Here is a 22,535-nt window from a genome sequence, read left to right on the forward strand (position 1 = left end):
CTGTGATTCCATGATTGTGTGATATTATCTCATATGGTTTATTTTCAAAGCCTTTAATAATATGAAGTAAATCAGAGTGTCAGATGAAACTCCTCTATGCAGTATAGTCATAAAAACAGTGAAAGAGCAGAATCATAATTTGCTCTGTCAAACTTCCATGATTGGATTTATCCAATGTAAGTGTGGGTGACAGTCTTGGATTCAGAATGCAGCTTGCAGGGGACTGTCAGCACATGCACACAAAAATGTGTGTGCAACACATATACTCACACAGATGTGTATAGACACATGTAAATCTGTCCTTGTGTGTGTGACTGTGTGTCTGTGTACACATATGTATCTATAGAGAGAAAAGGAAAGAGACTGAGTACGTATGAGCAAATAATTCAGCTCTCCTAAGATCCAAGATGCCCTCTGGATGTGTTTGCCTCTTTGCTAAGTACTGAGAAAATCTAGGGAGGCTGAACAAACACTATTTTTAGTAATACATTTCCTAGCTTGTTCTACTAATTCTAACACACTGAAAGGTGTTTGGGATTTAATTAACTTGGTTTTTAATTCTGATTGTTTGCTTTCTTCTTTCTTCCACTGTGCGCAGGGAAAAGGAACTGTGGACTTTCACCTTTATTACCAATCAGTGCCAAATCACTTCCACTTTTACATTCTCAGACACGTACACAGAGCTTCTGTGCATTTCTCCTGAATTCAAAACTCTTTTTGTTAGCAGAGAGAACTGAATAAACAAAAATTCAGGGAACTTTGTCTGCTTTGAAAAACAATATATTTTATACTGTCTGTGTTGCTTACATTTCAAACTATTCAAGTTCAATTCTGCCTTTAAAACTTATTGTTTAACATATTTCTGGTCTTAGTCTAGGGGATCTGCTAGTCTGGCATCTATGCAGAGCACTTATTTATTTCTACATAAAAATGGTTCTCAGTGCTGCAAGGCTGAGCCAAACAAGGGAATTCACACTACCCAAACCTCCTTTCAACTCCAGCCAGTCCAGACTCGTTTTTGCATACTTTGGCAAGCCCCAAATACAGAAGATGGTTTGTCTTTCCACAATAGGCACAGTGACACTGAGTACACAACAGGGCACCTTCTCAATCTTCTTTCTACTTCATGAATTGTTGACATTTTAACCTCTTAATTTAAAGCCATATTCTGAGATGACTGCTTCTTCAAGAATGAGGAATATTTGCCCAGTTCTGCCAAAGGCTGTTGTTATTTAGTACAGAAAAATTGTATTGATAAACCATTGCTTAAATCAATGGCAGTATCTACCTGTTGATAAAACTGTTGTAGTAGTACATCTTAAAAGAACAGGAGAAACATAACTGAATTTAGTGACTATTAGACACATGAAAACAAAGGTGTTTAGTTGCTCCCTTTCCTAGTCTCAGGGCAGAATCAGTCACAGGAGAGCAGTGCAAGAGGCTGAAGAATGAATTTAACCATCTTGTTCCTTATTCATAGCACTCAGCTTGTTATTCAGAACCTGGTACGTTGGTGAGATTACCTATTGATGAGTGTTTCATTTTCGTGGAGTTTTAGCCAGGTAAATTGTGTTGAATTGTATAATTGTTAATGTTTAACTGGAAAAGTCCAGTTTCTTCCAAATCTGAGTGTTGGAAGAGCTCCTTGATCTCACATCAATGTTCTGTGTACAAATGGCACACTGCTGCTCACATTATCCATGGTGACACTTCCATGCAGCCACTGGACAAGACTGACCCTTCCTCAAGTCACAATTTTAGTTCTGTATACAGATCTGCATCTCATTTTCTCCCCATTCCACTTTCCAATTTGCAGACAATCCTTCTGCAAGAAACTTGAAAGAAGAAAACCTTAATTTCAAGATTGCACTGGATTTAGTTCACATCAATACAGGATCTTTGACTCAGAGAGATGAAATTCTGGGCACTGCTATCAATAAATAATCATATCTTCCACATGCTCTTTCCTTGTAGAAGTAGCTTCCATTTGGCCTCTATTAGAACCTTCCCCTGTCTTTGGCTATGCTGTATTTTTGTTACTCTGCCAGAGATACTGAAGTGTACGTTAGTGCCTGAACAGAAATCGCTCTCAGCATTGCTTGAAACAGGCTCTGCTTGCTAAGTAAACACTTTGTACTAGTTATCACTAGCCTAAAATGATAACAGACTTTTGGAAACTTATCTAAAGCAAAAAATGGCTGCTTGAGATCAAAGTCCAGATCATGAACTTCATTCATTTTGCTTTTATATACCAGGAATAATGACTCATATTCTCTGTCTCTGTTTCTTTTCATACACCACAGTAGGATGTCTCATTTGCAGCCAAAAAGAGAATAAAGACCAATGAATGGCAAATTAAATTCTTGAAATTCAGTTTCTCTGCCTTTCCTCAAATTTGCAAAACATTACTTCTAACATAACACTTTAAAATCTACAATATATATTTTGCCCCATTTGTAGGTGGGCATCTTTATTAAGTCACAAAACACTAACTGCAGTATCCTATAATAATGGTCTTAAGTGTGGCAGTAAATTGGCAGGAAATTATTGTAATTTTCCTTCTTGAGACAAACAGGCAAACCCATCAAAAAATTAATGTTTGTGTGAAAATACCCAAACTCCTTTTTTTTTTTCCATTTAAGGTCTCTATTACCCACTGTAACATTATACACCACTTATTTGCATTACACATCTTGGTTTTCAGAAGCTACATATAACATTATAGTTTAAAAATACTAACCAAAAGTTTTTTACAAAATTATGAAATTCCCTCTAGAATTATGTTTCGTGACACAGTGTAAGCAATCCCCTATTTTCATCTTTCAAAACAACATTCCAGCCTGGCACAACATTAGCCTGCAGGAAATGTATAGGACATCAGCAGAGCTGGCAGCCTGTTGGGACCATGTTTCCTCAGTTTGCAGTGTTCACATTGCTTTAACCTTTGTACTTTTGCACAAGTGCATGAGGGATTTGAAACCTCTCACAGCCTCCACAACCACATATTGTCAACACACCGAAGTCTTTGTTTCTCTGGTTACCAAGCTAATGGAAGAGGAAAGGTAGAATGAGAAGTGGGCAAATGAGCCCTCTGCTCAGATTTGAACAACAGGGAAGAGGAAAATGCCTGGCCTTGGGAAGAGTTAATCCTGCCTAGCCCAGCCTAGCATGACAAGCTGCGTCATGGTGACTTCCCTTGCAGCACTGAAAAGTTTGACAACACTGTTTGTTTAGGGCTGTGTCCAAAAGCACAGTCACACCCTGTCAGGAGCTGCAAGTGTGACAGCTTTCCTTCAGGGCCAGCTCTCTGTGCAGTCCCCAGGGACCAACAGGGAGAGAATCCCCTGGTGAGGCAGAGCTGGAGCAACAGCAAACATTGAGACCAGGCTTTATCATTTAATCGTTCATTTTCAGGCTTCTGATTCCGAAGCATTTTTTTGGGTGTAGGCTTATAAAGAAGCAGGAACTTCCGCTGAGTGTCAGAGCGTTCTTTCAAGTGCACTTCCCTCCCTAACAGGCTTACAAGTTTCCCATCAGCTTGGGGCTTACTTAGCTCTAAAACATGTTTTGCTGTAACATAGTGGAAAACCTGAATTTGTCAAAAATGAAGTGCTTCTGGGCCTACCCATATTTTTAAGTAAGGTCTCTATTCTGTCATGGCTCTGCTGTTGCAATTTATCTTTATGTGCACGTTTCAGTGGTTGCAGAGACGAATTCTGTGTCTACAAGTGGCCTGTTTTTCAAAGGCATGCTGTGGAGACAAAGGTTGAAACCCAAATCACTTCACAGCAGTCTGCAAGTCTGCCTCTCTCTTCAGAAGCTGTAAATGTGTCTAAAGCAAAAAACAACAGTTCTCCCATCTGTAAATAATGGGCTTGGGTGAAATAGCTCAAATACCTGAAAAATCCTTATTTGAAACAGAGAAAGAAATTCTGTTTCTGGGCAGTAGCCTGGAATACTTTAGGGCTGGATTAGTATGCAGGAAGTAAAGAAATGAAAAGGCAAAGGGTGGTTAAAAAATGTCATTGCACAAACATGCATGCATATTCTCTCAGGCCCTGCTTGGTGGTTCAGTAATGCAGCAGGCAATGATAATGATACAATTTCATAGCTCCTCTAATCCCAGAGGATGCACAAAATGCTTGACAAAGTGATGTTCTTTATAAGCAATAGTCTGGGCCTCTACTTCTCATCTGTAGAGGAGTGGAAAAGATTACAGTACAAATATAGCAAAATCTGGTAAGCTCAGAAGCAAGGGGAAGCAAAATATATTCTATTCAATGAATACACTAAAATTTGTATAATAAAGAAATTAAGCTTACACTTAATTAGCAGACAAGCTAGAACAGCTCCATTTTGGTTTTGGGAAAGCATGGTGGTAATAGAAAACAGAAATCACCTAGAAGACACATAGGCCATTTGTACACATAAATCTCTGATTCAGAAGAGAATATGGAGGTGTCTGATCTCATTACATGGCAGAGAGAGAAAGATACAACCCTGGTAAACTTTATTTATGAACTTTGTCATTTCCCCTACTGTTGACTTCGCTTTTGCAGTTTGCTTATTATCTTCTAAGTAGATTTTATTTAATTAAATGACACCCTATTAGAATCATGTAAAAATTCTCCTGAGGAAGGAGTCACCACATGTGAATGATAGGTTTTATTTGAGTGGGAAGATGAGGTTCAGCAAATTAGGTGTTTCTTGCTGAAGCCTCTAAAGACAGGCTGCCTTTAAAGGTTTCTCATTTGGGTGATGGGATTAACTCTAAGGGTAGTCTGTCTTTTTTCATAGATAGGGAACTCTGTCAGACCAGATGCGTCATTTGTCTGCCTGACATCAGGCTTACAAAATGCTCTCCTGCACACAAATGACCAAATTCAGTGAGCTTCTTGATTTGTATTAGAAAAGTTTTAGTGCAATTTAAAGTTACATTCTACCCGGCCAAAAGTAGTGTTCATAAGCTTAATATGTTGATTACCTCAGCTACTGGTAGACAATAAATGGTTATTTATCAGGACATCAAAATCTTTCAGAGAACTTCTTCCAACCCTTTACAGTCTCTGGAGCAAAGCAGTCCACAAGTCCAAGAAAGAACATTTTGTACTTTGAAGATCTTGACACAGACTACACATCTGCTTTGCAATCTTATCATCTGTGGCATATTTAGGCAAGTATCTTCAAAAGGTGTTTGTAATCTCAGTGACAATTTCTTATAAGAAAAGAAGAAAGCACTCTTACCGTGTTTTTATTGTCACCTTAACCACAGTCTATTCCAGGAATGTGAAGCAGCAGCTAAAGAGCATCGGGTATTTCACACAGGAAGAGTGCAGGGGTGGGATGCTGGCACAGATCCCCACGCCCAAGGAATGGTGTCGGTGCAGAGGAACCTGCAAGGCTGTGAGGCTGAGAGGGCTCAGCTGAGCACTGAGCAGTGTTGGTGCCTGTGCTGGGTGGTGATTCCTCACCTAGCCCTCTCCCAAAGGAGAGCTGGCATCCCAGGGAGAACACACACACAACAGCACAGCTAGTCAGTGGCTTAGCCTCACACCTCTAAGAAATCAGGCTAAAAATATTCATCATGGGACCACCTGTGGCAGCTGCAATGTCATTTATTATTCAAGGTCTATCAGATGGTGAAGGGACAGATGCTGCTGGCACCCTCAGCGCTGACAGACTGTTCATCAGTGTTATGAATTTATATATCTCCTTCAGGTTCTGCTATCAGTTGTGTTCCTGGTTAAATGGGTCAGGTGAGGAAGTACATTCCCTAAAGGAATTGCAGTCTCCTATACCTCAAAAACTTCAGTCACAGAGGAAATATCCTAGTTTGATGTGGTTCAAGAAGGTGTCAGGGAGAGGAGTAGAAACTTTATAGCAAGACCAGCTTGACTCAGAAGACGGACTGTGTGCTACATACTCAAGACTCTTTGGGGTGAAAAACCCTAGAGAAGAGTGAGGAAATGTTCCCAGTCTACATTAGACATTGTTAAAGGTGTATAGAGTGAGACATTCTGATAATCTCTGTATTATTTGAAGAATGATTCTTTTTATAATGCCTTTATTCCCACAACAATGCTGCTGTTCCAATAGCTCTGTCAGAGCTACTGAGTGGTGAGTTAACCCTGCTGCTGCTCTGAGAGAAGTGAAAGCTGCTGAGCTAAAGCAAAGAAGGTGGATAGACCTTTTCAAGCTGGAGAAACCATCAACTTAGTAGAGAGGAAGCGACTGAAAAAACAGGGTAAGGGAGATTTAATAACAATTCCTTGAGGAGAACAATTAGCTATGAATCTAGGAAAAGCCATAACTGAACAGAGAGCAGAGGATTTATTTTAGATTGGTATCTGGGAGCACTTTGAATGGGAACTAAAAGGGTACTTTCCCTTTCTAAGCAGATCCCTAAAGAGAGGTGACCAGGGCTGCCTCCAGCTCCAGCTCTTCACCCTTCATTATGGCACACTATGGGACAATTGGAACAGTAAGTATGGCACAGTCATTATGCCAGTCACAGCTATGCCCTGCAAATGTGACTGCATGGAATATCTGGTTTCTAACATAGGCTGTGAAGGGATGTCCCTTTTTACCACATGCCAGGGAGGAGCTGACAGGCTCACCAAAGACTTCAAAAAACCTCAGCCTTTCAGTTAGCAAGGAGCTTAGTGCTCTCATGTACTCAATTTTCTCAAGGGGAATGCCATGCAATATTGCACAGAGTAGTTATAAGGCATTAGCTACCATTTCATTTACAAAAAAAAAATCACTCTTTTCTCTGCTGCAGTTCACCAGTGATCAGCTACACACAATACATCCTTGATCATGTCTCAATGGAAAGACTTTTTTCATTTTGCTAGGCAATATATTTAGCTTGTGGGAGGCCAGGCCAGTTAACAGTGTAATGTACTTTAAAAAGGAATGTGATTACTAGCAACTATTTTTCTCCATTAAAATCAGCAGAGAAGTTTACTTAGTTCTTTGTCCTTTAATCAAAGCAGTAAAGAATTTCAACAACCTGTAAATCTCGTTGTATAGAGTTACAAAATATGGAAAATTCACAATAGTGTCATTTTTCTTTAAACTCCTTTATCTCAGTGAAAGATATTTGAGCAAACCCATCATAACACACACTGCTGTACAACTGACTGATGTTCCTTGCCACAGGTTTTGTAGCAGAGGGTAAGGGCAGAGCACAATCGTGTTGAAAAGTGTTTTAAAAATCACTGCTCTTTTTCTAAAACTCCAACTTGAGTCTAATGTAACACAAGCTGTGTTACATTAAAATGTTTAATTAGAAATATGAGTTATGCCTTGCATAGTAACAAGAAGCCACCATAAAGTAATGTATATTCTGATAGTCTCAGACTATCACAGCATTCATGCATAAGTTCAAATCATTTTCAGTGGGGCATTGATTAATTCATTCTTTGATGAATCTAGGCCCAGGCATTCAGCAGCTTCTTCCCTTTCTCAGCATGAGTTTAGTTATGTGAAGCCAGAAATGGCCTTTGTATGTTTAGACTTTGAGAGCACATTCAGCTGGAATCCTGCCTCACACCTAGGGCTAGACCTCTGCAATAATGCAGCTCTGCTTGTTCCAGCTCTGAACAAAGACAAGCGGGGCAATGGAGTTATGTTACTCACTACAAGTTGAGGAATCAGCTTTCCATGTGGCTTTATCCTCCCACCCCCTTTCCCACAGGAATAACACAATGTGAGTTAAGCTTGTGCCTTTGCCATTATCTTGCTTTAGTGGCTCAGTTCCAACACACAGCCATGTACCACCTCATTATTTATATCCTGCTAGCATTTCATTTAGTACCTCAGCTTCCATCACAAATATATTGGGATAACTGGATAAGAGACTCATTATAATTGCAGCTTCTCCACAGGGGTCAGCACCTCCTCCCCATGAATATGATAAGGTGCTCCAAGTGCCACCTCACCTGCAAATGGTGTTTTTCCCTGAAGACTCACTTCTCACAGGCTACAAACTGCTATTGAATTTCTGAAGTAATATTTTAATAACTTAATTTAAGATTTAACAGCTTTCTTTCCTGTGCTTTGTTGTATAATTAATCCATGTGATGGGAACTCATTAGACTTGGGGAGCCGAGATGCATCTGGACACACAAGAGCTGTAAACAGCCTTAAAACCTGTGTTAGGGCCTATTTAAGGTGGGCAAATGAGAGCTGTGTGTGGGAAAAATAAATTATTTTATCCTTGGGGGTAATCAGAAACTACTTTTTGATAGCTGGATGTGTCTTTCAATCATATATGTAGTTTGTTATAATAATAGTAAAACCAACAAATTTTTGTCCACTAACATTTAAGATGGAATCCTTGACTTCCTTGGCTGAGAAGATCCGGCCCAACACCTCCCAACATCTTGCTTCCCTGTGTACATACCCATGAGCTGTGGGCTCTTCTGCCTCCTGAAACACATTGCAAGCAGATACTACAGAGGCTCTTTGAGCCTGACATTGAACAGTCCACCATAGAATTTTGTCTCTTTTCTGGTTAAGTGCTGTGCTGCTGTGTTTATCACATGGAAGAGATGAGACCTGTCACTGCCATCCTGAGTTGCTGAAAGAACTGAAACCTTGGTATCCCACTTCTCCAGAGTTGCTTCTCTGTAACTGCAAGACTTCCATGAGGTTTCTTGTTTCCTGCTGGTAGTGCTGTTCTGCTTTGATATGATCCAGAGAATGCAAATAGGTCTGGCCCTAAGCACTGGTTAGAGAATTTGCTCAAGTTTAACGTCCAAGACCATGCTCTGGATTAGGCAGAGCAGAGGTTTGAAATCACTTTCCAGGAAAACATGTCCGAGTGAGCTGCCCATTTACCTGTACACAGGGGTGTGGGTATCTCATTTCTTCAGTTTGCAGCAAGAGCTGTGGAACCCAGCTCCGGGGAGAGGCTGTAGCAGAGAACACCTGGCTAAGTGTGCACAGCAGTCTGCCCCATTGCTGAATATTTCCCTCTTCTGCACATCCCTTTCAAGGGTGCACTGCTTTCTTGAGAAGCTGAGGAACAAAAGCATAGAAAACAGAAAGACAAAACAAGAGCATGAAAGGAATAACACCTTTGGGCATCAGGGATGTGCTCCTCATTGTGTGGAGTGCTGAGCTTCCCAGAAGAGCACCTTTTCCCCACTGGACATGAGCAACAGCTCTAATGAAAGCTTTGTAAAGGAGAGCGCTGCCAGCTGCCTTCTCTGGGAGCTGGATGAGTTGTGTGCAGAGACTTGTTTTTCACAAACAGGATTTACATAAGTGCTGCACACATTTCTCTGTGTGCTGTCAGGGTGCCTCAATCCTTTGCTCTCTCGAGGCTCATCTTCCTCTGTACAATTTCTGTGGTGAGCCAGGTACACTTGTGGACCTGTTTTGCTCAATTAAACCTTTTCCATGGATGTGAGTCACCTATTTCATGGTCCAGAACATACTCATTTCATTTCCTCTGCCCTCTGGTTATTGAGTTAATTAATACTTTGTAAACACCTAGAGACCTCATCACACTAACTACTGTACAAAGAACAGGGCTTGTCCCAGAATGATTCTTCTGAACAGGACAGGACAGAAGAAGCTCAGGAGAAAGGAAAAATTAAAGAGCATAGACTTTTATGTGGTGCTCAATTCTTAATAGTCCCAGTTCATTTCTGCTGACTGACTAAATGCAAGCAACAAATTCTGGTTTCAACATAGGGACTGACCACAATTCTCAGTGACCTGAGGAGAGACAAACAAGCCTCACTGATCATTGAGGTTTCTAGCAAGCTCCAGACCCTTCCAACAAGCTCTGCCAGATCTTCCTGACCAAGGGCTGCTTCTAGTTCTTCATTTCCACTGGACTTTGGATCCAGTGTTTGGGAGAGACCTATGTGGTCTCTCACACAGCCAGCAGTGTGTTGTGGCTGACAAGGGCTTTCACTTGCCCAGAAGGGGCCAGGAACTCTATTGAGAGCAACAGAGATGCTCAGCAATGGTGGTGATGTGCCACTGGCATCCAAGGAGGGAGCAGCTGCAGAGGGACCCCAAGGAGGCAGTCTGAAGGAGGAGGAGGGCAGGAGGGGCTGCAGGCCCAGAGCAGAGCTCCCCCTCAGACAACACCTCACCTGGAGCACAGACACTCCTGTGGCCCAGGGAAGGGCTGTGCCAGGACAGGAGGAGTGGCCAGGTGGGGCTGGGAGAGACTCACCACAGCCCATCTCCACCCCTTGGTGTTATGGGGAAAAGGGAAGAAAGGTTTGGTTTAATTCCTTCCTTCTCTCTCTCTCTCTCTCTCTCTCTCTTTCTTTTCTTCCTTCATTGACAATACATGTAATTTTCACCGTTATGTGTCTGGTTTGCCTGTGAGTCATGGATCCCTGTCTTAATCTCAACCCATGAGTTTTTCCATCTTCTCTTACTCAGTAAGAGAGAGCAACTGGAGGGTTGGGGCCCTTGCCACAGGGAGGACCCAGCTGTGCTGTGCAATCTCAGGCTGCAGGGTGCTCCTGGGGCTCCTCTTCTGCAGGTCTGTGCTGATGAAGCACCTGTGACCAAGGGAAGGAGCTGCAGCAAGAAGTCAGCACACTTTGGAGCTACACAGATGAAAAGGAGGCTGACTGGATGTTCTCCTGGATACAGGGGAGCCTGACCCTCCAGCTGAAGGAGGGACAGGCAGTCTCTGCTTATTGGATTGGAAAACAAAGAATGGTCCATTCCTGCATGAAAGAAGCCAAACAGAAGTGTCATGGATCATCAAGCGGTCCTTGGCAAAAATCAAATACAAAAAACCTTCATGACATGAGTGGTGAAAGGCTACAATAAGAAATCTTCAGTCTCCATAATTTGAGCTATGAAAAATAGAACTGGATCCAGCCCTGAGGAACCTGCTGTAGTTGCATGTGTCTTGAGCAAAAGGGTAGTTTACAGGATCTCCAGCAGTCCCTTCCACCACTATGGATTTGCCATAATTATGCAAGTCTGCTGTTCCCTCTTCCCTTCCTTTCCCCTCCAGCCCGTGGGCACCTTGACTTTGGCCACAGGCACTGCCTCCTGCCACAATGCAGAGCTCTTTGGAAAAAAGCACAAGGCAAACACTCAAATTTAAACTTGGGCATCTTCCTTTACAACGACAATGGCAATGTTAGTGGTGGGCAGTAGGATTTTATACAGTATCCTAGAGACTTGAGCAGAATTTCAGGACAGATGAAGGCTGAAAGCTGATTTATTTTTCTGCCTGGGGATGATGGGGATTCAATCTTCTCATCACTCCCAGATTTTTGTGGGGTGGACCTTCATGGGTGTTGTACTGGAAACGACCCACAGTGCACTGAAGAGGGAACCGAAGAGAAAAACCCTCTGTATAAGCCCAGTGCTCAGAGCAACCAGCCAGGAGTGCAGAGACCTCATCATAACCCATGTCCCACTACTTGCATTTTAAATTACCCTATTTCTAGCTCAGGTGTGTTCTGACATAAAAGGGCAATGCAAATGTCCTTTTCAAGATGCTTCTTTTTGGTAACTGATGTCACATAAATTCTGGAGCAGCCACTGGGAGGGAGATCCAGCAAGCAGGATCTCCCTCTCTATGGGCACAGGCTATGAGAGAATACATGGACTGCTTTGCTTTATGTACCTGGAGAAACTTCAGGGAAAACAAAAAAGGCCCAGAGCCTCAAGAAAACACTATGGTGACTAAATAAACACACATGCACAAAAAACAGGTTAAACTATGAAGCTTCAGAATTCAGTGGCCTCCAGTGCTAAGTGATAACTGAGCAGGGATTTTCACATATTGATCCAGTCACTTAAATCACATCATCTTCATGTTTTCAAATCTAGTATCAGACACCTGAAAATTCAGGCACTCTTGCAGTCACACAGAGCACAGCTGGGTGCCTTATACATCTTGTTCAAAGTCACCTAAGTCCATAGCAGAGCTACAAATTCGATGTTATGGTAGATTCACACCTGCAGCCTTGAGCCTTGAAAGCTGCTGTCTCTGATATAAAAATTTGTCTCACTTCCTCACACCTATAAGACAGCTGTCACAGACAGCTGCCACCCACAGAAGAGCTAAATCTCCACCGATACTTTCAGCAGAAGTCTCATCTCGTTACAGCTGGATTTCCTCAGGATGGTTTCACTCAAAGAATCCTTGCCAGAGCTGACGCAGTCCTTTTTGTGTGAGATTCAAATAGCTCCTTGTGGTCAGGATCTTGAGCACAAGTACAGCTTGTTGGTTGTATCACTTTTTTTGCCATTGTGAATATGCATCCAGCAGAAGGCTTTAATGGATTAAGAATGCTTACCCCATGGGTGTCATATTTCCCCACAACACACAACCCTTGTCACCTTGATTAAGCAACATCCCCAAGGCTGGTGTGGGCAGAACGATGATCTCACAGCAGCCATGGATCTGCCATGAGACAAAACACACAAACTGAACAGTTGTACAGATTTCCCCAAAAACTCCCTGTGAGTTCTGTTCTCTCGTTTCTCCCTCTAGCAGACACTACATCTGTTCCTTTAGCAGTTGCTGGCAGAAAAGACAAGCCCTGCTGCCAGCTAATACTATATGATCTGTTGCTGAATTAATTTTCCACTTAAAAATTAAATTATGGGCCAGATCCTCATTGGATTTAATACAGCTATCACCTATTAGGCATCTGATGCTCTGGCCTTTTATAGAGATTATTATTCCTCTTTCTTTGAAGCAAGAACACAACCAAAGAGTTAGATTTTGATCTGATGTGTGAAGGCACTGAAAATATTGTTTTGTGACTGATGCATCCATCATGAGAAATTACAACTTTTTTTCCAAAAGCTGGAGAAAAACACGCTATTCAAAAAATCAAAGGAAAGAAAGGTTGTAAAAGACACTATAAATCTTTTATTTCTTTTGAGTTACTATGAAATGCCCTTCATTTTGAAGGAAATGGTACAATCAATGATGTGTACTTCTTTCTCAGGAAAAGAAGATATTTGCACTAACAATTCAACATTTACTGACAAAAGACAGCTTACAGAAAATGCTCATGGTGAAAAAAAATCATATTTGTGATTACACTTCTTATTGTGGATGATTTCATGAAGTGTTACAATGTTAGGAATTTCAAGTGTGCATTTAAAGAAAGCTTTTAATCCAGTATTAATGCAAAGGAATTTAAACCATCTAAACCACTGGTGTTCAAAATCACCCTGATTTCTTCCTATTCACAGTTAAAGAAAAAGCCTAATCTGAAAGTCTAAGCCCATGATACAATACTCCTCGCCTTATCACTGCACACTGATTTTTAAGAGTAGTCAAGCATACTCAATTAATAGTAGATTTCTTACAAATAGAAACTGTGGTTGGAAACAATGTATTTCCTACCTCTACTTAGTTACTAGTCTCTGATCTCTTATACAAAATTAAAATTTTGCTTTTGAAAAATATTTGTTCCTACATGGCTGTTAGCTTTATGGTTGGTGCTGTTAATTGTCAGAAAAGCACACGTGGGAAACCACTCAACAACACACTTCACATACCCAAGGACAGACCTTTGGTAAACCTCAACCAAAGGAGAAGAGAAAAAGAAAACCACCATTACATTCAAAATCCGGAACAGATTAATCACACAATATTACCTATTATAGTACTGAGTGGAATAGTGAAATCAAATGAACAAAAGGAGTTTGCCTATGGTTTCATTTATACAAAACAATTTAAAGTTTACTTCCATAGTCTAGGGTCCTTCAGTCTGAAGAATGTAGTTTTCCAAGTAAGAAAATACAGGTTTTGAAATCGCTTTTGGGAATTTTCCCTGCCTACTCGGCAGCTGCCTACCACATTGGCCAGAGGAGCTCTAGAGTTGCTGTAATCAATACCTTGCATTCACACAGAATCAGGGATAACAAAATATAGTCTTCAGTTTATGTCTTTGTTCACTGCCATGGAAGGTAAATGTCTAAATTGTGTTTTTAAAATTACTTAATCAACGGATAATTGTACGTTTTACTACAACGTCTTTTCCACGGCATTATTTGCATCAAACACACCAATACTCCAGGGAAATAAGACTGCTCATCTACATTTCCTAGCTGGAGCTACATTTACACATCTGGGGCTCAGCCTTGCCAGCCTTCACAAGTGCATGTTGATATTCACAGGAGCAGATATACCCAAATGAGTAAATTCATATAGATTAATGTTTGCACAATCAAAGGGCTTTTAAAACAAATTATATTAAGTTTAAATGTTAAAAATGCAAGGGAAAGTTCAAGCATGATGAGACAAAGATACCAGAGGAATCTGCAGATCACCAGCTTAGCTTACAACTGCTGCTTAACACACCTCTCACCAAATCAGTGCAGCTCCTGCATTTCCAGAGGGAAACTGAGGCCAAAGTTTGGGCTGGGTTCCATGAGCTGTTTGGACAAGAGGCTCTTTGAGAAACAGCTTTCACTGCACTACTTATTCTGCCCTGTAGATTATGCAACCTCAGAAGCTTCACACTCCCACCAGAGACATCATATTGAAATTTCAGACCCTTATTCATAAAGAAATGTAAATATACTTAATTTCAAGCACAAGAATGGGCTTACTGATTCTCAAGTGGCCTCAAGTAGGTACGGTCTGCTCAAAATTTTAAACTCAATATAGACTTAAGACCTTTGCTGAAGCACAAGCTCTGCAGAAGGAGCACACCTGCATATCTCTGTGTTAAAGCAGATGCAGAGAAGAGCACTTTATCTATTCCTTTCCCTTCTCTTTTGTGATCCATGTAAAACTCCTGAAGTAGACATATACACAAGAGCCAGTTTTCCTGGGAGATTTTTTTTTTTTAATCAAGCTCCAGAAATCCCAGCTTACTCTGCAGACAGTAACTGAGCAAAGTACAGCAAAGACAAGAAACCAAGCAGTTGAGATGTGCTTCTACAGCAATTTCTGTTCTCACAATCCAGGTCATTAGAGGTCCATGGCTTTAAAACCAGACTGCTTAGAAACGTGTGCAGTGGTGTTTAGTAGCACCTATTAAATAACACTGCCTAATCAACAAGTAGGGGAAAAGGACCTGCCTGTTAAAGATTCAACAGTTGCATCTTTATCTGCTGGAATAAGAAATCCCTGTATGGAGGTAGGCCTCTTTCAGACAAAATTTTTAAAAATGCCAAGCTTTCCACCCTCTTTTACTTTTACACATAATGGAATGTCAGGGGACAATAAATTCCCAAACATAGCTTGCAGGGAAACTTTATGATTCCAAATATCAAACACCTGTATGCCAGAGGAGCACAGAGGTTTTATAACACAGCAGAATGCATGCCAAACTCTGCTGTGAGGCAAGCTCCTCCTTCACTCTCTCTCCTAGCAAAGCACGGCAAGCTCTGGAATTCTTTGCTAAGGCCTTGTGCCTGTGGGGGAATTTATCCCAAAAGGCATGACCGGTACAGAGAAGCACCAAGAACAGCACAAGACAAGATTTCAGCTGGTCAAAGAAGCTTTGCTCCCAATTCCCAAGCAGATTTGGTCCTTTTTAATTAAAACAAAAAAAAGAAAAACAAAAAAAAACCCAAAAAAACAAACCCACCCCCAAAAAAAAAAGAAAAAAGTGGGGAAAAAAACAGAAAATAAAGCCAGACTATTCAGGATATCTCAGAAGGGGAGAAATGGCTAAGTGTCATACTTCTGATGTTTCAGACACAAAGGAAAAATATTTTCACAACTAGTTTACTGTTTAGTACCCTGTAGATACATAATATTTGACATTTATACCAGTTTCAATATTTTATGACCTAGAATATACTTTAGATCATGAATGAAAAATAAACCCATTCAGAGAACTGGAAAATAACGTGCATAACAATTTACTTTCAAATGCAAGGTTATGAAGGTTTTTTTTTAAACTTCCAAAAATATCTCTAGGAAAATATTATTTTACATAGCTATATTACACAGTGAAATAAACTTTGTTATGTACAAGGTTTCAGTATGAAAGAAACCACAGCTAGACATTCGCTCATGGTCTAGATAATCTGTTGTCTCATATCAGTCAGAAGTACAACAGACAGACTCTCCTTCACTCTTTTTCAGACTGTCTCAGTGATCATTCCAGCTTTCAGCAGTTACTAGTAGTTGTATAAAACCTGTGTGCAGACATATTAACCACATATTAACCCTATCACGATCAGATATGGGTAGATATGCTTTCACAACAAGGTTAGACATCTGCTTGACAACCACAGTAACCTGAGTATAACTCAATTGCATATTGGTGGAAAAAGCCACACTTAGTGCAGGCACCTGAGCTATAGCATTCTAAGGGAGCTTGCTATTAAACTCTCCCCTGGATTTGTGTTTCACAGGCCAAATCCTAGCTTGTAGATTTTAGGCAGAAAACATGACACCACAATCCACTTGGCTCAAATTGGCAATGTTGCTTCATATAGTGTTAACTAATCAAAAGCTTGTACCTACTTATTCTTAAACAACAAACTTTGCTCCTGTCACAGAGGTGGAAAGGACATGGAGTACTTTGCTATTTGTGGTATAACTGTAAACAGCTTCGGGGAAGACCATATTAATTATGCTTCAAGTTTACATCACACTGTTAGTTTCCATTACTTAAATGAACTCAAGCTTATCTTCAAGTTCACATCATCATATTGGGTTTTAAGGGGAAGGAATTTTCAATTAGAAACTGCCTCCAAATCAGTGCTTGTTCACACACCCCAGATCCCAGGACAAAGATCTGACAGGGCTGCCTGTGTGAGAGATCAGTTCAACAGCTGAATAAAAGTTCAGGGAATATTCAGGGCAGGCAGCACTGCACTCCCCCTTCCTGAAGGACTTGCACAACTTTGGAGGTATGTCCTCCCCTCTAATGCTATAGCTCAGCTGCATACCATAGAAATTAGCAAAAAAAAAAAAAAAAAAGAAATACGAAATCCCTAATGAAGAGGAAACTGCTTTGGAACACCCAAGCCCTTGCAGTCCTGTAATGTCTTCCAGCCTGCGCTCCCTTCCATCACAGCTGCGTTCACTGTGGGGCAGAACCTGTGGCACGCTTCACAGCCAGAAGCACCCAGCCAAGAGGTCACCCTCTTGAGGGACAGCTCACTCAAGACATACTCTTACACATAAGCAACCTGCCTCTACTGCCTCTGTGTGCATTACAGACATAATCAGGAGCTCTGCCACTTGCTTTAGGAGAAGCCAAGGCAGCCTGTAATGAGCCCTGACACAGCTCAGCATCTGCCTGTAGGAGTCCCAACACACACCAGTGAGCAGAGTACAACTGGGCTGGCAAACTTCCTTCCCTGACACCTGTTGGCAACAAATATATTTTATGTCCCCAAAACCACATGCTGACGGCAAAGGAGAAGGTCCCCCAGCCCACCTGCAACCTCCCATCAATTAAGAAGGCACCAGGCACATCAAACCCATTTCATTAAAATCAGTGGAGATTTCTGCCTTACACCTTCTGGGGAGCTGGTTACCAAACCCACAAAGCCTTCAACCAGGCGAGAAGCAGCTCCTTGCAATACCAACAGCAGCCACAGCTGAAGAGAAACAGTAGCAGAGAAGGGAAAACAATATCCTCATGTTCAGAGCTACATGGTCATGTCCTGGAAGTCGTTGGCTACTTCTTAATGGCATTAAATACTATTAACTTCTGCTGATAAGTAGGTGTCAAAGGCATTTAGCATCTTGTAGGGTCAGGCCTACTGGCAGATGGTTGAGGAAAAGGCTATGTGTGAATATGGCAGAGAGGAAGGGAAAGAAGTATGAGAGGAGAGGGGTAGAATTGCCCTGAGTTTTATCCTCTACAAATAAGTCAGGGGTTTTATCATCGAGCACTGAAGGAGTTAAGCACTAAAGCACAGACACTTAAGCAGCTTTCCCCCTTCCTTTCACATGTGATTGGAATGAAGCTGCACCGAAGCAGCCCAAAGGGCTTATAACAGCTCAATTTCGAAGCCTTCAGTTTTAATCCCCATCACCCAGGCTAAACAGAATGGTAGTGCTGAGGCTGCTACTCCACAGCAGTCTGAGCACCTGGATGATGATGGTCTTCCTCCTCCTCTTCCTCCTCCTCTGCAGCCTGCAGGTGGCTGGAAAGCTCCTGGATCACGGCAGCCCTACCAATCTGGTCATTCCTCCTCTTCTCCATGATCAGATCCTCCAGGCTCTGAAACTCCAGCGTGTGGCTGCGCTTGTCCCCCAGCCGGATCTGCAATCGGTAGGGCTGCTTGCCGATGCGCAGCTCCCCGCCGATTTTAAACTCTCGCTTGCCGTATCGGCACCAGGCAGCAAAACACTCCGAGTTTCTCCAGCTCAAGTCCCGGTCCTTGCAACCCACCTGCTCCAGGGCATTGCGCACCACCACGGCCGGGCTGAGGGGTTTGTAGCGGTACAGCTGGTTGGCAATGCGGCCGCGTCTGCCCTGGCTGGCATCGGTCAGGAAGCTGTTCACCACCTCCAGCCGATGGAGGTGCACAACTTGGAAATCCCCCACATAGACCACCCAGTGCGGATACTGGGCTTGGCACACGAACTCCACCAGGTCACCTGGCTTACACCTATTCAGCAGGTTCTCCGGGGTGTAGGTGCTCAGATGCCCCCCACCTCCTTCATCACCCTCCTCTAGCTGCGTGTCCTCCTCTGAAAAGCTCTTCTGGTAAATACACTCATCCCGGTAATAGACTGAGCACTCCACCTCGTGCAGCTGGGGATCGTAGGGCTGCAGGGCAGGGTTCTCACCCCCCAGGTCATGCACCGAATCCTGCTGCTGCTCCAGCTCATCATCGTCATTCGAAAAGATGTAGGAGACCCCGATCCTGGGCCCTTCATCTCTGTCCATACCTGTCGGGTCGGCCGTGGGAACTTCCTTGTAGTTGAGATGGGTCAGCTTCTCCACCTGGTTCCCCATGCCCGCTGCAAAGACAGACACACGGCGGGGCTATGAGGGCGGGCGCGGGTGAGCGGCTCCCACAGAAGCAGCGCGGGCACAAGCGCGGCTCCCCGCTCCACGGGCGTCCCGGCTCCCCCCGCTCAGCGCAGTCTCCAGCAGCGCCCCGGGGCCGCGGGAGCCCGTCGGGGACGGGGGGGAAGGGGGACACGAGACTTCCCTACCTGGACGGAGGAAGGCGCGGCGGCGGCACCACCACCTGTTAGGCGGCGGCGAGGAGAAGGAGAGAGGCGCAGGAGCCGCCGGGGAGCGGGGCAGGCACCGAGCCACCTGTTAGAGAGGGGCTGCGAGCGCCTGGGGAGGTGGGGAGGTCCGAGCTGGGGACGGCAGAGAGCGCACCCCCGCGCCGGCCAGGTGCGTCTTCCCCGCCCTCCCCCGGCACCGGGCGGCCGCGAACTTACCCCGCGGGGCCGGCGGCTGCGCGGCGCCGGGAGCGGCTCAGGGCGAGCGGGCGGCGGGGCGGCGGCGCGCCCGGATCATGGCCCCGGCCCGGCGCGGCTGCTGCTCCCCGCGCAGCGGCAGCGCCCGAGCGCCGCGCCGCCGGCTCCGCGGCTGGGCATGAGCGCCGGAGAGGCACGGCCGAGGGGAGGGAGAGAGGCTGGATCCGCCACGGACGCCCCGACAAGCGCTCAGCCCCCAGCATTTAAAGAGGCAGCTCTTTTTTTTTTTTTCTTTTCTTTCTTTTTTTTTTTTTTTCCCTTCCTTGCTTCCCACCCCACCCCCTCAGCCTCCCCCCGGGCTTCCTCCCCCTCACCTCCCTCCGCCCCGCACCTTTTCCCTCTCTTCGCTCCTACATGCCAAGGCTTCGCTCCCCGCCGAGGCTGCTGGCAGGCGGAGGTCGGGCGCAGGGCTGTCGGCGCCGCCGCTGCGCAGCTCTGCGCGGGCAGCGCGCTCAGCCCGAACTCGCACAGGCGCGGCGCCTTTAAGGGAGCGGTGCCACGGCGGCCCAGCCCGCCGGTGTGTTCGGGGGGAGGCTCCGCAGCCGGAGTTTGCCCGGGACGGCGCCCAGAGGCGAAGAGGAGCCGCGGTGTGCGGCGGAGCGAGCGCCGCGGTGCCCGCGCAGAGGCGCGGAGCGGCCCCGGGGGCAGCGCCGGGAGGTGCCTCCCTGGGGCCCCGCACGGTGACGGGGAAGTTGTTAAGTGAGCACAATCAAAGCGCCCGGTTCTCCTGGGCTGACTTAACGCCTTCGATTCCTCCATGCGCGGAGTGTGTAATTAGGTTTATTAATTTATTTTCTTTCCGATTCCAAGAGCTCGGTCTCTTTTTCAATATAGAAGATTATGATTCTTTCTCCCCTGGAAAGGCATTATGAGATCTGGTGGGAATATTTTGTTTTCTGTGTTTTGGAGAACACAAAACAATATTTTGCTTTTTCATTAATGCCTAGTTAGTGTGCTAGGTGGGTTTATTTTTTATACTATTTTAACTGGTAAATTCACGCTGTTAAAATAGACTACAGAGATAATTTATGGGACGTAGGAGTAATGTCTTTAATTTTGTCTCATTTATTCCCTTTGTCTGTTGTCTTGTAATTTATAAGCCCAACTGCAACTGCTTTTCTGAGTATCCACTAAATAGCGGCAAATGAAGGAACAATTGCTGTGTTACCAGGGCCCTGGGCACTGCCCACAGGCTCAAAGAATACGATTTCCATCAGATTCTACATCTCTGTGTTTCAAATACAGTCCTGCCCTTTGGGGTGAGAATTGCTCCATCTGGGACTGGGGAGATGAGCACTGCTTGGGATGGTGGGGCACTGCAAGCAATTGCAGCAGTGACAGACAGCCAGATCAGGACCTTTATATTTTGGAATCAGCTCGTGGCTATGTCCATGGGAGCATTTTTGAAATGAACCTCCCAAACACCCAGCCCTGACACACATGCACTTTGGTTTGCACACATCCCAGTGTGTTTTCAAGCAGTGCACGTTTCTTTCAGATCCCACCAAACCCTGTGTGGCAGGGTTGGATCAAGGCTGGTTGAGCAAATGTCCAAAATGAATTGAATGTAGATGTGATTTCTGGGCACTGCATGTTTGCCCCTGCAGTTCCTCTCCTCTATAACTGTCGTTGGACAAAAGGGGGCCTTGCTTCATAGTCAGAGCACTGTGAAAATGCTTCGCTAATTGAAGATGGGCATGTGTGAGAGTATCCTAAAACGAGGAGCTAAACTGAACATAGAAGTGATTTTTTGATGTTCTCCTACTTCCATTGGAAGCTTTGTCTCAGCACTGTATCTATCTCTGCACCAGTTATACTTCGTTAAAGTGTTTGGCAGCCCTGTGTTCAAGGCCAAGTTTCATTCTGAATCTTCTGCAATGTGTGAAAGGATGTGTCTGTGCATGAGTGGACACTCAGTATGGCCCAGGCAGTCACTTGTGTGTTCATGCACATCCACAAAGATTTGCAGCTCTCTATCATGCTTTCTCTTTTTCTTGTCTGCTTCATTTCACCTCAGTGCTTTATTTTCTGCACCTTGTCTGCTGCTTTTGATCTTTGATCTCTTTGAGCTTCCTTGCCATGACTGCTCCATGGAATCCCTACTGTCTGTTCAATCCGCTGTTTTCTAGGGTAAGAAGCCTTTGGTGAGTGTTTTTGTATTGTAAACCACATCCATAATGGCTTACTGTAAACACAGGTAAGGAACTGGGTGGAAAATCCACACAGAATCTACCTATATCACTTTGCCTAGTGCCTATATATTACTTTGACTAGTACCTAAAATTGTGATGGTTAAAACTTCTTCATGCTTAATTGCTAAGCCTAAAAGCAGCTTGTGTATGCTTGCACACATACTGAAGTCAACAGCAAAGCCCACACTGTTAGGTACAATTCCTCCCTCGGGTCACTCCCTGTGTGCTTGTTCAGATTGCAGAAGTATTTCTTCTTTGTAAATTCTCCTTTGGAGAGAAAGCTCCACCCCAGACAAAACAGCTTTCCTGCTGGAGTGGACTTGTTCCAGCATCTCCATTATCTGAGTCCCTCCAAAGACTGCAAGGAAGCAGGATTCAACCTATGCAAGATCTGTTTCACTCAGCTCTACAAGAGCCCTCCAACATTTTCACAGCTGAATTTCACATCCATATGCTCTCAATCTATTGTTGAATTCAGCAACACATCTACAGGTTCCTGACATAAAAATACTGTTCTGGTGGGTCTTAATAAGGCTTGTGCGGTATTTGATATGCCTGAAACTTTGATGGCCTCTTTTAAGGCAAAAATTCCTGCCATGCTGGAGGGCTCTCTGGGAAGCCAAAGCTGCTTGGCCATATAGTCCATTGATGTATAAAGAGGAGACTGCAGCTCTTAGAGACTATGGAGCAAATGACTTCTATGTAGCTGCTACCATCCAGGGGCCTTTGTAGTGCTAGTTGTGGTTGTTTAAACTTAAAGCTAATTTTGAGAATTAGATGTAACAGTTATTTTGTTGTCCCAACAGTATATCATTTTGTTGCTCCAACTGCAACCTTACACATATTTTACATCCAGAGATTGAAAAGGTGATATAGATTTGAAATCACATTCATCCTTACTTGGATATGACATGCTGTGTTCACCCTGTTATTGTTATTAAAAGATATCCAGGATGAGAAAA

The 22,535-nt window shown here is 43.8% G+C and overlaps 1 protein-coding gene across 4 annotated transcripts; it reads right to left on the reverse strand.

Moving 5' to 3' along the window:
* Positions 1 to 12,857: 12,857 nt before the first annotated feature.
* LRATD2 (LRAT domain containing 2) lies at positions 12,858 to 20,144 on the reverse strand. Of its 4 annotated transcripts, none has more exons than XM_064396878.1 (2): positions 19,736 to 20,144; positions 12,858 to 18,907 (listed from the first exon to the last, which is right to left on the reverse strand). In XM_064396878.1, the coding sequence occupies exon 2, from the start codon at positions 18,900 to 18,902 to the stop codon at positions 18,006 to 18,008; it is 897 nt and encodes a 298-aa protein (XP_064252948.1). In that variant the 5' UTR covers positions 18,903 to 18,907; positions 19,736 to 20,144; the 3' UTR covers positions 12,858 to 18,005. The 4 variants fall into 4 exon arrangements, with proteins under 4 accessions (XP_064252948.1, XP_064252923.1, XP_064252940.1 ...); XM_064396853.1 differs by having other exon boundaries at positions 19,713 to 20,143; XM_064396870.1 differs by lacking the exon at positions 19,736 to 20,144 and adding an exon at positions 19,343 to 19,559.
* Positions 20,145 to 22,535: the final 2,391 nt, after the last annotated feature.

This window comes from Passer domesticus, chromosome 1, assembly GCF_036417665.1.
Source record: "Passer domesticus isolate bPasDom1 chromosome 1, bPasDom1.hap1, whole genome shotgun sequence".
Lineage (NCBI taxonomy): Eukaryota > Metazoa > Chordata > Aves > Passeriformes > Passeridae > Passer > Passer domesticus.

What these genes read in the sequence shown, in the direction of transcription:
- LRATD2 (XM_064396878.1), bottom strand. Translation starts at nt 18,902, where the DNA reads ATGGGGAACCAGGTGGAGAAGCTGACCCATCTCAACTACAAGGAAGTT.